Source organism: Hyperolius riggenbachi, chromosome 3, assembly GCF_040937935.1.
Source record: "Hyperolius riggenbachi isolate aHypRig1 chromosome 3, aHypRig1.pri, whole genome shotgun sequence".
In the NCBI taxonomy this organism is placed as follows: domain Eukaryota; kingdom Metazoa; phylum Chordata; class Amphibia; order Anura; family Hyperoliidae; genus Hyperolius; species Hyperolius riggenbachi.
In genome coordinates, this window is record NC_090648.1 from 45,800,343 (window position 1) to 45,818,731 (window position 18,389).

At 47.7% G+C, this 18,389-nt stretch overlaps 1 protein-coding gene across 1 annotated transcript in view; it reads right to left on the reverse strand.

The window, feature by feature from the left end:
- The window catches only part of AP1S1 (adaptor related protein complex 1 subunit sigma 1), a 69,219-nt gene that overhangs the window by 21,241 nt on the left and 29,589 nt on the right, over positions 1 to 18,389 (reverse strand). The window contains exon 3 of the mRNA XM_068274080.1: positions 9,920 to 10,028. Coding sequence (XP_068130181.1) covers positions 9,920 to 10,028 — 109 coding nt within the window. The remainder of the gene's footprint in view (positions 1 to 9,919; positions 10,029 to 18,389) is intronic.

Sequence of the window (18,389 nt, forward strand, 5' to 3'; positions counted from 1 at the left end):
CCATAAACAGAAGATTGCTGCAGAAGGAGGAAAGAGATTAGTGCTACTCAAGACAGAAAGTAACAGACGTCCATGACCTGGACAGAAATCTAGGGGTGGGAAATCGGGGGAAAAGTAAAATGGTCCTGAGGGAGACGAAATTGGCGCTGAAAGGGGAAACCAAGATGAAGAGGAGATTGGTGTTAGAAGGTGAAGATTTACCGGACTGAGGCTGGAATCGGGAAAATGGATAAAGTGGAGAGAAGTGCTGAAGGTGGGAGGTGTACCTGACATTAGCCATCTCTCCATCTACTGGCCAAGGTGGACATCCCTTGACTGATGACATTGTACTTCCTTCACAGTGACCTCCAGCTCAACCATGCCCCCAAAGGCCTGTACAGCGATAAGAATAATCTGTCACATGAGACAATCATCTCAGGCAATCGAAACTTAGAATGTGCATGTAGCTCAACAAACCGCCAGCGGGAAGAGAGGCAACTACAGGACTCCTGGGTATGGCACGCATAACCGATCTTCAACTCGCTGTTCATCTCTGGGGAATAACACTAATGTTTTGTAACATTTTCCGGCAACAGACTGACATCACCGAAAAAAATGGACAATCGGAAATGGGAATGATCAAGCCAGTTTACACGAGACGATCAAAAACGGTCATCTCAGGCAACCAAAACTTAGAGTGTGCATGTAGCTCAACAAACTGCCAGCAGGAAGAGAGGCAACAACAGGAGTGAGCTGAAAACACCTGAGCCTTTCCCAGATCGATCGATGTTCATCAACTACTGTCTCTGAAATGACTCCTGGGTACGGAGCGCATAACCGATCTTCAAGTCGCCGTTCATCTCCGAGAAATAACACTAATGTTTTGTAACATTTCCCAGCAACAGACATCACAGAGAAAAATGGACCATCGGAAATATGAATGATCAAGCCAGTTTACATGACTCAAAGCGAATGCGCATGATCGTTCGGACCCTCCACCGCCATATGTCTATACTGCCAATATCCAATTTTTTGCTGAGCAGAAAAGGTCATTAGCGCGTAGAGAACAAGAGCTCTGTACAGAACTGTACCCCGGAGGGGAGAATACAGACCCTGGAAGATCCGTCATTGTTCCGCAGGAAGTGTTACTCGCTGCTCCGCTCACTCGGTTTTGTTTTTTTTAAGATGGCTTTTTTTTGTTGTGAGATGAAGACTGTAGAGGAGTAAGAAAAAGCAGCGGGAAAAGGAAAAAGTCGCGTTTCTTATGAATGTGTGATTAATAGCTTGACCTACTCAGGCTAATAGAGGCGATTAGTCACAAACAGCGCACGTAAGAACGCTTGTTGATCCGTCCTGTCAGCGGGATCGTTAATTCACACGTTTAAACAGATGCATGTTATTGTGTGGCCGCTTGTGACACATGCTGAGGCACCTCTAGGAAAGGAGGCGGGTTCTCCGCCGCGATATAAAGACTCGCGCACCTTAAAGAATGGACGCTGGAAACGATTGACAGAGATCGTTATGGAGGAAGCAGTGTACATGCAGGTAATTTGGCACCCAGCTGAGCAGCGTATTCTGTTTTATGGATGGAAAGGAGGGGGGGGGGTAAGCAAGAGGCAAACTACAGCAATAACACAACAGAACAATAACTGCAGTGGGAGAAGGGGGAACACAATAGACTTCAGCTGCTGACTGTCACTAAAAGTGGACCTGAACCTCTTGCACAGGACAGAAGCAAAACCGAGAGATATACCCTGTATGTATTTAGAGAGTTTAGCCTGTCTAATTCCCCCTCATCTGTGTCTAAATCACAAGTTGTAATTTGATCTCTCTGTGTCAGCTGACTGCCGCGGCAGATAAGCTCATTTGAAAAGCACAGGATGTTAACAATAGGTCTGCTTCCATAAAAGCAGGAAGTAGACACACTGCAGATTTATTGCAGGATTTGTGTCAGCTGTAACAAAGAAATGTTTTTCTTTAAAAGTTATTATGCTGTTGTGTATCTTTTAGAGCAGAGAGGATGTTCTGAGTTCAGATCTGCTTTAACTACTTAAAGACTGATCCACGCCAATGGGCGTGGCCGCGGCGGCAGCCCCAGGACCACCTAACGCCAATTAGCATTAAGTCCTGGGGCTCTGCTTTGCAGGAGGTTGCGCGCATCTCCTGCTCGGGGGGCGGAGCTCCGCCCCCTCTTCAGTCCGCTCGGGAGACTGTTAGACGACGAAACCGCCCCGTCTTTACACATTGTACAGCGCTGCGATCAGCGTGTGGCTGTCCCCTCCTGATTGTCGGCGGTGATCGGCTGTCATAGGCTGAAGCCTATGACAGCTGATCACATGGTTTGGCCAGCGGTGGGAGGGAGGGGGGAATATTATCAATATTAAAAAAAAAACAGCAGAATTTGTTTATTTTGCCTCAATGTTTGTTTTTTTAATAAAGAAATAAACAACTTGGGGGGGGATCAGACCCCACCAATAGAGAGCTCTGTTGGTGGGGGGAAAAGAAGGGGGAATCACTTGTGTGCTGTGTCCTGCGGCCCTGCAGCAAGGCCTTAAAGCTGCAGTGGCCATTTTCACAAAAATTAGCCTGGTCTTTAGGGGGGGGCGGGGGGGGGGGGGGTTCCACTGTGGTCCTAACCAAGGATTGAACTTCATTCCAATCAGTAGCTGATGCCCCCTTTTCCCATGAGGAATCTTTACCTCTTCTCAAATAGATCATGAGGGACATCTGCACAGCTGATATTGTGGTGAAACTCCTCCCACAGTGTGATGTCATGACCAAGGTCCTGACAGTCTGCTGTCTGTAAGCCTTGCTGCATTGAGGGAATTAGCTGTTTCCAACTGCCAAGCAAGCAGTACCTCCCTCTGGGCATACATCTACAAAGAAACCCCAACCTTTTAGGCCTCTTTCACAGTGGGACGTTAAAGTCGCATGTTATAAAAATGTATAACGCAGACTAACGTACAGCAATACAAAGTCTGTGCGACATTCACAGTGCACACGTTGCGTTGTGTGTAACGTGTGCTCCATGCTGGGCGTTTAGCGATACGTTTGCTGCGTTATGTGTTGCACATGCTCAGTAATGTTATTTTTAAATGTAACGCATACGCCGTTTTCGTTCCATCAGTATGCGACGAAAATGGCACACCAAGAGACACAACACAGTGCAAAATAACGTCCAATTTCATAACCTATATGCGCCGCGTTAGGGGCACGTTCGCAACGTCCCAATGTGAAAGAGGCCTTAGCCTATCACATTGTTAGTGGGTGTGGTTATAGATATTGGCAGTTGGTGCCGTCTGTTTTTTTTCCATGTCTGCCAGGAGTAAAGATGATGATGTGCAGGCTGATTGTGGATCAAACAACATGATCACAATACATAGGACATATCAATTATTTCTTGATCTGTCTTATATTTTTTAACTTCTTACTTCTCAACGTATTGATTTATTTTTTCCCCCTTTTCGCCAAAGTTCCTCTCTAAGCAGCATAAAACCTGCATCACATTGACTATAATCAACATGAATGTCAGATTCTAACGTGGCGAAAGGCCCCACGATTATGTGGTGGCGAAAGGCCCCACGATTATGTGGTGGCGAGAGACACCACGATTATGTGGTGGCGAGAGGCACCACGATTATGTGGTGGCGAGAGGCACCACGATTATGTGGTGGCGAGAGGAGGCACCACGATTATGTGGTGGCGAGAGGCCCCACGATTATGTGGTGGCGAGAGGCCCCACGATTATGTGGTGGCGAGAGGTCCCACGATTATGTGGTGGCGAGAGGCCCCACGATTATGTGGTGGTGGCGAGAGGCCCCACGATTATGTGGTGGTGGCGAGAGGCCCCACGATTATGTGGTGGTGGCGAGAGGCCCCACGATTATGTGGTGGTGGCGAGAGGCCCCACGATTATGTGGTGGTGGCGAGAGGCCCCACGATTATGTGGTGGTGGCGAGAGGCACCACGGTTATGTGGTGGCGAGAGGCACCACGATTATGTGGTGGCGAGAGGCACCACGATTATGTGGTGGCGAGAGGCCCCACGATTATGTGGTGGCGAGAGGCCCCACGATTATGTGGTGGTGAGAGGAGGCACCACGATTATGTGGTGGCGAGAGGCACCACGATTATGTGGTGGCGAGAGGCCCCACGATTATGTGGTGGCGAGAGGCCCCACGATTACGTGGTGGCGAGAGGCACCACGATTACGTGGTGGCGAGAGGCACCACGATTACGTGGTGGCGAGAGGCACCACGATTACGTGGTGGCGAGAGGCACCACGATTACGTGGTGGCGAGAGGCACCACGATTACGTGGTGGCGAGAGGCACCACGATTACGTGGTGGCGAGAGGCACCACGATTATGTGGTGGCGAGAGGCCCCACGATTATGTGGTGGCGAGAGGCACCACGATTATGTGGTGGTGAGAGGAGGCACCACGATTATGTGGTGGCGAGAGGCCCCACGATTATGTGGTGGCGAGAGGCCCCACGATTATGTGGTGGCGAGAGGCCCCACGATTATGTGGTGGCGAGAGGCCCCACGATTATGTGGTGGCGAGAGGCCCCACGATTATGTGGTGGCGAGAGGCCCCACGATTATGTGGTGGCGAGAGGCCCCACGATTATGTGGTGGCGAGAGGCACCACGATTATGTGGTGGCGAGAGGCACCACGATTATGTGGTGGTGAGAGGCCCCACGATTATGTGGTGGTGAGAGGCCCCACGAATGTATGAAGCATAAAATACAACTCATACATGCAAGTTCTTAGCATTGTTCTTTATCCTTTTTAGGCACATAATTGACCTGAGGACGTGGGATAGTAGCCCACGAAACGCGTTGTCTTTTGAGCAATAAAGTGTGATTCCTGCTTACACAGGTCTAGATTGTCATATGTGGGTAGAGCTAACCTTACCCTATCTTACCTTTGGGGTTTTCTTTTATTATCATTTTATTCTTCATATACTGGGAACCTCTCACCACCCTGTACCAATATCTGCCTACCCTCTTGGAGGGAAGAGACTATTTGTCAGAGTTCTTGGAGATAGCAGCCACCGATTGGGGGGTGGGTACCCTACAGACCCGAGTGCGGGATGGTTAACCCCAAAGGCGCCGAGAGTGATTGCTTTCTGACTAGGGATGATCACCGAGAAGCAAAGATTTCAGAGTTTATGTAAATGTATGCAAATTTTATGCAGCATCGAAATGGACGAATCAATTTAAACCTGGTTTTAAGTTGATTGGTCTATTTTCAAACTGCATATACAGTATTTGCATAAAAATATGCATACATTTGCATAAACTGGGAAATATCTCATTGATCATCCCTAGTTCTGAGAACCCTGGTTTGTGAGTACCTTTCACTGCTTTTCCCATCGTTCTCATTGTTCAAAATAATACACTATATTGGGCTCCTGCTCTTCGTGTGTTTTTTTTTTTCCTTTTTCCCATCAAGGTCCCTGGGTACATCCCCCAACGTCTGATTCGAACGCAATTTTTAGGGCTTTTTCACACCAGAGCTGATTTCTGGCGTTTTGACACAAAGTCAATACTTTGCGTTAACCAAGGTAAAATGAAAGTCCGTAGACTTTCATTTTACCTTTAACGTCCGACGCTGCGTTTTGGTGCGTTGCGGATCGACGCACCCGGGAGCTTTTAATTGTCCGATGCAGGCGTTGTCCCGTCGGGTGAATTATAACTACCGCCTCTAATCAGCGTCGCACCGCAACATCCCAATGTCCACCCCGCAGATCGTAACGCTTGCAGGAAATCGGCTCCTGCGAGCGGCATGTAATGTGAAAGAGCCCTTAGCAGAAATCTCAATGGATCTCTATCCCGCCACCAGTGGTTTCACGTGGCCCAATGTAACATGAGCTCTCCCCAACAGCTGATGAACGAAACCGCTCATCCATACAGACACCGTTTCGATCGATTTTTATTTCCAATTGCTGTTACGCTGTTGATTGTTTTCACAGTGAAGTAGAACGCTAGAGGATGACTCACGCCAAATGACTTAAATCTGCACGTTATCGGCCGGGCGCAGTTGATTTGACTTTGTTATTTTTGATAAAGCCGGACAATCAAAAAGATTGTCCATCATCGGTTGTTGCCAATCATCTGGTTATTTCTAAAGCTTCGGTTTTCAAAAATCAATTCAAGAAAAGCTGTCATTTCGCTGAAAAGCCGGCGCGGCGGACGCAGACCGGTAATGAACACCATCTGTTGGGACAATTATTTCGCCGCCGCACAATGCCACTTCGGTCAGAAAGGTGAAGCTATTCTAAAACAAAAATAAAAAAAAATTCTTGCGTTTTCCAAGATCCGGCATGTTGTTTTTGTCCTCGAACTAAATACGTGCGTAATGTTCAGATATGACTCATTTTAATTATACAGTGCGGAGACATGAAAACTGTCCATTATGTCCAGAATACATTTTCAGTGAAAACAGGGGCGGGAGAGCAATTAGAGAACTATTGGCCAGAGGAAGTGCAGGGAAGGGCCATACAGGCAGCACAATAGCAAGTGATAGATCGCTTACAGCGGACCACAACTCAGAACTTCCTCTCTGCTTTAAAGGGGAACTGAAGTAAGAGGTATACGGAGGCTGCCATATTTATTTCCTTTTAATCAATACCAGTTGCCTGGCAGCCCTGCTGGTCTATTTCTCTGCAGAAGTATCTGAAGAACACCAGAAACAAGCATGCAGCTAGTCTTGTCAGATCGGACTTTAAAGTCTGAAACACCTGATCTGCTGCATGCTTGTTCAGGCGGAGCAGTGCTTTTCAGCGCTGCTAGATTTGGGCGCAGCAGGCGCCTCCATAGACTACAATAGGACTCACTCCTATTGCAGCGCTCAGTGAGTAACGTCGGCTCCGTCAGAAGACGGAGCCGAAGTTGTTTAAAAACATAATAATTCGGCCCCCAGCAATCGCTGGAAGCCGAATTATTTCATTCCCCCACTATCCATGGCGGCCTGGAGGGGGAATAGTAATTAAATCGGCCCGGACTTGTGCAGAAGCAGGATCAAGCCGTATAACAGCTGTATCCTGCGCCCAAGTCTACCGGCGCCGATTTCAAATGTACTCTGCTTAGGGGCGATGGCTAATAGTATTAGAGGCAGAGGATCAGCAGGGCTGCCAGGCAACCGGTATTGATTAAAAGGAAATAAATATGGCAGCCTCCGTATACCTCTTACTTCAGTTCCCCTTTAAAAAAAGACACACAACAGCATAATAAACTTTACAGAAAAAGATTTATTTGTTACAGCCGATACAAAGCCTGCACCAAATCTGCAGTGTGTCTACGTCCTGCTTTCATGGAAGCAGACAAAGAGTTAACATCCTGTGTTTACAAATTAGCTGCTCTGCCAAGGCAGCCAGCTGAGATCAAATTACACTTGTGATTAGTCACAGATGAGGGGGAGTTAGACAGACCTGAACTCTTGCACAGGACAGAAGGAGAACAGAGAGGAATGCATCCTGTGTGTTTTTAAAGAGAAGAGCCTGTCTAACCCCCCTCGTCTACAAGCGATCACAAGGGCAATTTGATCTCTCAACGGTTTCAGCACGGAAATTCATCAGTCCTCTACAGACACAGCTAATACGTAAACTCAGGATGTTAACGACACAAAAAATTACTTTTACTTACCTGGGGACCTGAAGTCATTGCAGCCACACTGCTTGATACATCAGCTGAAAAACTTGCCGCAGGTCCCCTGTCAGGTACTCTTCTGAGATCCCCTCCGTAACAGCCACCGACCGGGCAGGGATCGTTCTGTGCAGGTACAGTGCCACTGCGGTGTTTCTGTGCCTTTGCAGACCACTCCTGTCAATGGGAGAGCGACCACGAGCGGCACGTGTGCGCACTCGCCACCAGAGGGCACCCCAGAAGAGCTGTGGCAACCTGTGGCGAGGGACACAGAGGCTTCTAGGGGCTGGAGGAAGCCTCGGGAAAGGAAATCAGCAATAAAGTGTTTTCAGCTCATGTACCAAGCAGCATGGCTGCAATGAGATCATTGTGAGCAGCACACAAGGGTAAGGGTCAGTTGATGCTCTGCCAATGTGGCCGCATATCTGTATAATACGCACACTGTAACACCATAACAGTCCCACAGCACTTGCGTGCCCTTCTATAGTGACCCATCCCACGTACGTTGGCACTCTTGTGCAAACTACAAACCTGGAGATGGACACGTGTGAACGGGTCCATGCTTACTTCCCACATGATTGCGTGTCCACTGGCATGCTGCTTTCAGCCTGAACAGGTCCCAATGCCCACAACAGCTACACAATCAGAACATTTCTTCGCCATTCTCTGGACAGAGTCTGAGGAGTAGTGACATGAGGGACCAAAGGCAATAGAGTCCCCACTACTTTGTCACTACTTTGTAACAGTGTAAAGACAAGAGGCTGCAGTTAAAATGTATAGCAAGTATTTTTACATAACAATCACCTCCCTCCAGCATCAGTGCCCTATACTAATTATCTGCAATCTTGTCTCTCCAGCTGTTAGGGCCCGTTTCCACTGTTGCGACGCGATTTCGCCGGCATTCCGACGCTTGTAAAAACGCATGCGGATGCGTTTCCGCATGTGTTTTTACCCGCGATTTCGCATGGCAGGGTGCCATGCGAAATTAACCATGACACTGCCAGGGCAAAATAACATTGAAAAGGGTGCGAAATCGCGGGTAAAAACGCATGTAACAAACGCATGCGTTTTTACTATTAAATACATTAGCGGCGATTCGCACGGATTCCCGACGCAGGCGAATTCTGTGGGTCCCGTCGTGCAGATTTGGCCCGCCGCCAAATCGCTCCCGCACGCCGCATATGTGGAAACAGCCCCGGCCACTTCAGTGTAACAAGCGAATCCGCATCTCGTCGCCGCATGCGGATTCGCTATGGTGGAAACGAGCCCTCAAGGAACTACAGGTCCCACAATGCATTGCAGGAGTCTGACAGCCACAGTCATGACTCATAAAGGCAAATGCATTGTGGGACTTGTAGTTCCTTAACAGCTGGAGAGCCAAGTTTGCAGATCACTGCCCTATACTGTAACGTTGAAATGAACCTTGAGGTACAAGTAATACCTTAAATGTAAGAAGTTTTGAATCAGGACGATAGAACTTTTCTTTTAAGAAACTCCTTGTTTTACTTATGGCTAACACTGTACAATACTCTGATACTTAAAGGAATGATCCGCGGAGAAATAAGATGACGTCGGCTGGACCACGTGACCCCCGTGGTGGAACGCAGAAGAGGCCGACCTGGAAGCCGTCCTGGAGAGGTCGGCTCTGCCGGCGAAGAGGACACCGGGAGCCACCAGAGCTGCGGCGGGGGCACAGGACAGCTGGAGGAAGCCCCAGGTAAGTGGAACTTTTTTTTTTTTTTATTTCCCCGCGGATCATTCCTTTAAAAAAGTCCATACTAGCAAAAAAAAAAAAAAAAAAAAGTAAGCAGTTAAAATCTGACAGAACCACAGGTTTTGGACTAGTCCATTTGCTAATGGGGGGTTTTCATGTTTTTCATTGTTTTCAAAAGCTTTTTGTGAACGACAGTTGCTCAGTCTGACAAAATAGTGTGCAAGTGAGTAGGGAGGCTGGCCGGCACCTTATTATTTTGGTAGTTAAACTGCTGTTCAGAAAATACTTTTGAAAACAATGAAAACCCTAAGCATCCCCCATGTGGGGATTGACTAGTCTAGAACCTGTCGGTTCTGTCAGATTTTAAGTGCATACTTTTTTTTTTTTCTGCTGGAGTGGTTCTTTAAATGAAACAGGCATGTCAGGTCTTTTAGATCCTCTATGGCGTGGGGGTTTCAGGTTGTGATTCACATTTGCGCATGGTCTGCTTAAGTCGTCCTCTGTACTCCCACGTACTACGCCCCCCCCCCCCCCACGCTTGCCCTTCAGGTCTGTGCATTTCACAGATAACACTTACGCTGCCAAAATATTTGTCCAGAAGTTCCACGTATCGGTGGATTAGCTCCAGGGTCAGAAGCTCATTATCCTGATCTTCAACCGCACAACAGAAATACAGGCTGGCATATCTAGGAGAAGAAGGGGAAAAAAAGCGTGGATTTAACAGAGGAGATAAACAGGAGGTGCGCTGGGGGAGGGGGGCACAGGAGGTCAGTACATCCAGAAAGACACTCACAGTAGTCAGGCAATCTCCGCAGAGTTTACTGGAAGATACTTTTTTTAATAGCCATGGTACTCAGGTAATATAAATACGGTACATTTATCTGCTAACTCCCTGCTTGATCAGTTCCAGTCTGGCTTTCGCTCTAACCATGCCACAGAAACAGCTCTTACTAGTGGCCAATGATCTTCTCACAGCTATATCCAAAGGCCATTATTCCATACTCATCCTTCTTGATCTGTCATCAGCATTTGACACTGTTGACCACACCTTACTCTTACAGATACTTTCACATGAAGCAATAAAGGGCCTCGCTCTCTCCTGGTTATCTTCCTATCTATCTGAAAGGTCCTTCAGTCTCCTACTCAGATCAGATCGCTTTTCATCATCCTTTGTCTGTGGGGGTGCCTCAAGGCTCTGTCCTCGGCCCTCTCCTCTTTTCCATCTACATGCATGGCCTTAGCAAATTAATCAACTCGTTTGGGTTTCAATACCACTTATATGCAGACGATAAACAACAGTACTTCTCGGCACCAGACCTTAAAGGAGTCATCAGGGGATAGAACGAAAATAAGTGCTACTTACCCGGGTCTTCGTCCAGCCCCAAGCTCCCAGCATGTCCCTCGCTGCAGTTCCGCCGTCAGCCACCGCCGACTCCCAGTCCCCGGCGATGAGGTCGGCCTGTACTGCGCCTGCGGCGCTGTCAGTCACCGCCACGTGGTTCGAAGCGTACTGCTGGAAGTTTGGGGCTGGACAAAGCCCCGGGTAAGTAGCACTTATTTTCGTTATATGCCCTGAGGACTCCTTTAACCACTTGCCGACCAGGAGATTTTTCAGTGATCGGTGCTGCGTGGGCTCTACAGCCCGCAGCACCGATCAGGTGTGCAGCAGGGCGATCAGACTACCCCCCTTTTTTCCCCACTAGGGGGATGTCCTGCTGGGGGGGGGTCTGATCGCCGCCGGCTGCATTTGCTTCGCGGGGGGGCTCTTCAAAGCCCCCCTCCGCAGCGTTCTCCGCCGTCTCGCCCGCTTCCTCCCTCTCCCTCCCCCTGTGAGCTGCGCAGGACGGATTTCCGTCCTGCACATTGAAGGATAGGCTTCCTATCATATGCCGGCGATCCCCGGCCAATCAGAGGCCGGGGATCGCCGATCTGCCTTACGGCGCTGCTGCGCAGCAGCGCCGTATGATGTAAACAGCGGGGATTTCTTCCCCACCTGTTTACATTTTGCCGGCGAGTCGCGATCGGCGGCTCTCCGGCTGTTCACGGAGACACCCTCCGTGAACTGACATGGAAAGGCCGCTCGATCGAGTGGCCGTTTCCATGGTAACCCGCAGACGACCAGTTTACGCCAATCGGCGTTAGCTGGTCGTCAAGAGGTTAACTCCCTCCTCACGTGTTGCTGACTACTTGCCTGCTATATCCTCCTTCATGTCCTCTCGCTTCTTAAAACTTAATAGGAGTAAAACAGAACTAATCATTTTTCCACTGTCTCTGTCCACCTCCCTGCCTGATATAACAATAAATGTTAATAACACTCCCATAACTTCAGTTCCCAAAGCTTGGTGCTTAGGGGTAATATTTGACTTCTCTCCTCTTTTATTCCACACATTCACTCCCTAACCAGCTACGGTCATCACCAACTCAAAAACCTATGTTACAAGCGACCTTTTTTCACTCAAGACACAACTAAAATATTAATTCATGCTCTTATAATACCTCGTCTAGACTATTATAACCTACTACTTTGTGGACTACCAACTGACAGCCCGTCACCGCTCCAGTCTGTACTTTACTCAGCTCCTCGTCTCATTCATCTTTCTTCTCATTCTTCCTCTGCTGCTCCTCTCTGTCAAACTCTTCACTGGCTGCCAATTAACCAGAGGATCCAGTTCAAACTCTTCACCCTAACCTACAAAGCTCTCCACAACCTCTCCCCCCAGGTAATCCTCACTAATTTCCAGATACCATCCCAACCGCAATCTCAGATCTGCACATGATCTTCTGTTATTCTCCTCTAGAATTATCTCCTTATATTCACGTATACAAGATTTCTCACGTGCTTCACCCATCCACTGGAATGCCCTCCCACAACACATCTGTCTCTCTCCAACCTTTGTTACCTTTAAACGCTCCTTCAAAACTCACTTTGCCACTCCCCCTTTGTCCTAAAGCCATGCTGCACTCCTACTAGACATCCTAAAACACACTAGCCTCAATTCACGGAGCATTATCAAACGTTTATCAAACACTTTATCAAACGTTTGATAATTTACCTCATGGGTAAAATCTCATTTTAAATTCACTAAGGTGTTATATATTTATCGAATGTGTTACCGATAAAACGTTCAACAAATATATAACACCTTAGTGAGATTTTACCCATAAGGTAAATTATCAAACGTTTGATAAAGTGTTTGATAAACGTTTGATAATGCTCCGTGAATTGAGGCCACTGCCTCTATAGGTTTATTGTATACTATCTCACCACTTGTTTCCCCCCCTATTCCTTTAGATTGTAAGCTCACAAGGGCAGTGCTCCCTCCCCTTTTGTGTTGTGGCATTCATTATACATTTTATTCATCATGTTGCTGTTGTCACTGTCATTATCAATTCTGTATTTTGTCACCACTTATGTATTTTGTATATTGGTGTATTCAATTTGTCTGTATTATGTACCCCATGTTCGTTTCTTACTTTGTACAGCGACACAGAATATGTTGGTGCTCTACAATAATAACAATAAATAACCGATAAGTCAAGTGTGCCAAGAAATTCAGTACGATTTCGTTTTTATGTAGCGCCGACATCTTGCACCTCTGGGAGGTCCAGAAACGTCCTTCTTTGTAGCTTGAGTACCTTTCTTCTCAGGTAAGCCTCAGGTACACTGTACGGCTAGCTTTACACCGACACGGTTTCCCAAAATGGAACACAGCAAGCGGACAGGCAAATAGATCACATGTTAAGCATAGTCTCAATTCAAACAGGTTCTCATATGTCCATTGTCGTGGGCCAGAATGCAAAGGCCTGTTCTGCACACTGGACAAAAGTCATACAAGTCACAACTAGCATACCCCTTATGAGATTGTCTGTTTCAACGGAAACCAACAGCCTAGTAAAAGCAACTAGAAAACAACTGAACCAATCACAGCGGATTTGTCTACAACTGGTGTAGTGAAAGTGCCTCATGCAGCATGGGAGGAATCATGTTTTCTACTGGTGCACAAGGCTAGAGGCTTTTTTTTTTATTACTAAAGTTGAAGACACACCTTATATAGATACCCATTTTCATCCAGATTGCTTAGGGCCATTTCACATTTAAAATCGGTGCAAAATCACAGCAATTTTGCTGCAATTCTGTTTGCATTTCTCGTTCAGGGAGCGATTCTAGTTCCTTGAATGAGAATCGCAAACGCAGAAGACAATTGCGATGATTTTCAATATGAAACAGACTGCTTTTCACACTGTTATTTTATGCTATTTTTCTGCTCTCCACCAGGCTGCTACGTCAGTGCTGTGTCTGATTCTGTGCTGCTGCTGCTGTTTCTCTGCACTCCACCAGGCTGCTACGTCAGTGCTGTGTCTGATTCTGTGCTGCTGCTGCTGTTTCTCTGCACTCCACCAGGCCGCTACGTCAGTGCTGTGTCTGATCCTGTGCTGCTGCTGCTGTTTCTCTGCTCTCCACCAGGCTGCTACGTCAGTGCTGTGTCTGATCCTGTGCTGCTGCTGCTGTTTCTCTGCTCTCCACCAGGCTGCTACGTCAGTGCTGTGTCTGATCCTGTGCTGCTGCTGCTGTTTCTCTGCTCTCCACTAGGCCGCTACGTCAGTGCTGTGTCTGATTCTGTGCTGCTGCTACTGTTTCTCTGCTCTCCACCAGGCTGCTACGTCAGTGCTGTGTCTGATCCTGTGCTGCTGCTACTGTTTCTCTGCTCTCCACCAGGCTGCTACGTCAGTGCTGTGTCTGATCCTGTGCTGCTGCTACTGTTTCTCTGCTCTCCACCAGGCTGCTACGTCAGTGCTGTGTCTGATCCTGTGCTGCTGCTGCTGTTTCTCTGCTCTCCACCAGGCTGCTACGTCAGTGCTGTGTCTGATCCTGTGCTGCTGCTACTGTTTCTCTGCTCTCCACCAGGCTGCTACGTCAGTGCTGTGTCTGATCCTGTGCTGCTGCTGCTGTTTCTCTGCTCTCCACCAGGCTGCTACGTCAGTGCTGTGTCTGATCCTGTGCTGCTGCTGCTGTTTCTCTGCTCTCCACCAGGCTGCTACGTCAGTGCTGTGTCTGATCCTGTGCTGCTGCTGCTGTTTCTCTGCTCTCCACCAGGCTGCTACGTCAGTGCTGTGTCCGATTCTGTGCTGCTGCTGCTGTTTCTCTGCACTCCACCAGGCCGCTACGTCAGTGCGGTGTCTGATTCTGTGCTGCTGCTGCTGTTTCTCTGCACTCCACCAGGCCGCTACGTCAGTGCTGTGTCTGATTCTGTGCTGCTGCTACTGTTTCTCTGCTCTCCACTAGGCCGCTACGTCAGTGCTGTGTCCGATTCTGTGCTGCTGCTACTGTTTCTCTGCACTCCACCAGGCCGCTACGTCAGTGCTGTGTCTGATCCTGTGCTGCTGCTGCTGTTTCTCTGCACCCCACCAGGCTGCGAGGTCAGTGCTGTGCTGCTGCTGCTACTGTTTCTCTGCACCCCACTAGGCTGCTATGCCAATGCTGTGTCTGATCCTCCGATGTCTACAATATTATATTATGCTATTGGTATTAAAGGCTTGATATCTCTGCAGTCATACACACAGTCCAAATTGCGAGGGTGGGTAGGAAGGGGACCAGAAGGGAAGCGACTGGATTGGGGGGGAATCAGGGGCGATCAGGGGGGTGCTGGCCACCTATACTAGCTTTCCAAGGGAAAAAAAAGAAGAAGAGAAAAAAAAAAAAAAAAAGTCCAACTACTCACACTGCTGAGTTTTAGCACCAGGAAGTCAACCATTCCACACACACAGCAAAGAAGGAAGATGACTGGGTCTCAAACCTGGATTTTAGTGCAAATTAGCAATCATTTATTCCACCATAGCAAAAGATAACACAACGTTTTCTTCTGCTATGGTGAAATAAATGATTGCAAATTTGCACTAAAATACAGGTTTGAAACACAGTCATCTTTCTTCTTTGCCTCCTATACTAGCTTGCCTAGTGCTAGCTAACATATTCGGCAGGCATTAAATCTAATAGATTTCGCCTGGGGGACTCTGAGGCTACAAAGCCTCCTGAGCGGCGTAACGCTCGGGGGGTTAAAGGATATCCGAGGCGAGAAATATAAAAAGTTAGCTTTACTTACCTGGTGCTTCTTCCAGCCCCTAGAGGTCAAGTGTGTCCCTCGCCGACCTCTAGGGGCTGGAAAAAGCCGCAGGTAAGTAAAGCTAACTTTTTTTTGCCTCAAATACTCTATCATATCAGCAATCGCAAATCAAGAACGAACTTGTGAAGTCATTATCCACAAGGCTGTGCATTAGTAGGCCACATTTTAACTAGTCCTACAGAGTGGGAGAGTTTTCGCCTCTTTAGCTGCATTTCCATTGGCTGCAGGACGTTTTCCTCTCTGATAACCACCTTACAGTTCCTCAGTTCCTCTTTAACCACTTAAGTACCAGCAGTCTCTGCCCCCTTAAAGCGGATCCGAGTGGAAAACCTGACTATAACAAGTAACTTGTCTATATATCTTATGTAAAGTTTAGATAGTTTACACGGCAAATCTAGCTGCAAACAGCTTTAATAGAATATGATTATTTCTTCCTGTGATACAATGACAGCAGTAATGTTGTTTGTAAACATTACACAGAGGCAGGCTTCTCTGCATCTTGAGCAAAAAAAACCTAATCCCCCCTCCTCCTCCCTCTGAAATCTCTGGCTAGTAATAACTCCCCCTTCTCCTGCCCAGACTGAGCTCCCATGAGCCCTTGCTACTGTCTAAAAGTGCCTTGGCTCTCTGAAAACCTGTGGGCGTGGCTTGTTTAGTTTATAGGGAATTAGAGTATTAAAACAAAAACAAGTAATTGGCTTGAGGAATGCCCTATAAACTATAGGAAAGGAACACAATTATGCAATGAGTAAAAGTTCATCTCGGATCCACTTTAAGAACCAGAGACTGCTGGTACCAGAAATGGCGGAATATCAACAAATCACCGCACATACCCACCGTCCACTCTGGCGTCTCTATAACGGCAGAGTCCTGTGCGCCGGTCAGAAGCCGCTTTCATTTGCTCCTTACCGTGTATCATTGTAAGCCAAAGGGAGTTGCTTACATTGATAAGACAGGGCTCTGCCGTCATAGAGACAGCAGGGTGAGTGAGCTGCAGCGGGGGAGATAACGATGCGATCGCGAGTTGAAATCAATGCCCTGGCAGCCACATCAGCATCAAAACAGGGCGTGGCTCCTCGAGTGTCCTTCGGTCCCCCGCCGTGGCTTAGTTTTGTTTTCGGCCGACTGAAAGCCCCCCCGGCAACGCGTCCTGTTCTTCGCCTTCCCCGCCGTCAAGAGTCATGTGCAGGCGCAGCAAGCTGTACGTGCAGCGATTCGTCAGTATTTCACCATTTCTGGTTCCAGCGGTCTCTGGTCCCTAAAGCGGATCCGAGATGAAAAACTAACTATAACTAATATATATATATATATATATATATATATATATATATATATATATATATATATATATATATATATATATATATGTATATATGTACGTGTATGTGTATATCTATATAATATATTATCTAAAGTTTACATATTTTACACAGCAAATCTAGCTGCAAACGGCTTCGACAGAATATGATTATTTCTTCCTGTGATACAATGACAGCAGCCATGTTGTTTGTAAACATTACTCACATGCAAAGTTGACTCCAGCTCTCTGCCTGTGACAAATTCACTCTGCTCTCCTCCTCCCCTCTGCCTCTGAAATCTCTAGCTAATAACCTCCTCCTCCTCCCCAGACTAAGCTCCCATGAACCCTTGCTACTGTCTGGAAGTGCCTTGGCTCTCTGAAAACCTGTGGGCGTGGCTTGTGTAGTTTATAGAGAATTAGAGTATTAAAACAAAAAAGTATTTGGCTTGAGGAATGCCCTATAAATAATAGGAAAGGAACACAATTATGCAATGAGTAAAAGTTTATCTCGGATCCACTTTAAGAGGGCAGAGACTGCTGGTACTTAAATGGTTAAAGAGGAACTGAAACGTGGAAATGAACTCACCCCCAGTGTGAAGCTGATGGCAGGTTTGTCAGGGACAACCCAGTTGTCAGAGGAAAAAGTCCTGCAGCCAATGGAAATGCAGCTTAAAGAGACTCTGTAACAAAATGTTGTGCCTTATTTCTTCTGTCCTATAAGTTCCTGTTACTGTTCTAATGTGGTCTGTCTTACTGTAGCCTTTCCTACTTGCACTGTCTCTGTAATAAATCTTATCTCCTTTCCTCTGTCGTGTCTGTCGGGCAGAAGCTTTACACACCCCCTCCAAGCTCTGCATGAGTCACACCAGATAGCTGTTCACAGCCTATGATACTCTGGTTAGCAGCCATGTCATTTGTTTGTAAACACTGCCTAAAACTGTTCATTACAAGCCAGGATTGCAGCAGGGAGAGGCAGAAACAGCACAGAGGGGCCCAGGAGAAAATAAGGAATAGAATGGTATGCTTTTTATTGTAAGAATATTAGAGTACAGATTCTCTTTACAGAGACTCCTCTGAAGCGAGAATAAATCTCGCTTCAGAGCTCATAGTTAGCAGAGGCATGTGTGCCCCTGCTAAAACGCCGCTATCCCGCGGCTAAACGGGGGTCCTTTCACCCCCAACCCCCCCCCCCCCCCGCAAAATCAACGATCAACTTGGTCGTAAATTTTGCTGCAGCCCTGCCTCTCAGCGCGTCTATCAGACGCGCACCGCCGCATCTCCCCCGCCCCTCTTAGTGAAGGAAGACTGAGAGGGGCGGGGGAGAGGCGGAGGTACGCGTCTGATAGATGCGCGGGAGGCAGGGCTGCGGCGGTTAGCCCTGCCCCAATGCGGAAGTGCACGGAGGGGATTTGGGGGATCAGGGACCCCCGTTAAGCCGCGGGATAGCGGCGGTTTAGCAGGGGCACACATGCCCCTGCTACCTATGAGGTCTGAAGCGAGATTTATTCTCGCTTCAGACTCTCTTTAAAAAGGTGAAACCCCTCCCACTCTGTAAGCTTAATTAAAATTTGGCCTACTGATGCACAGCCTTGTGGGCAAATGACATCTAGGGTTGCTGCGGTATA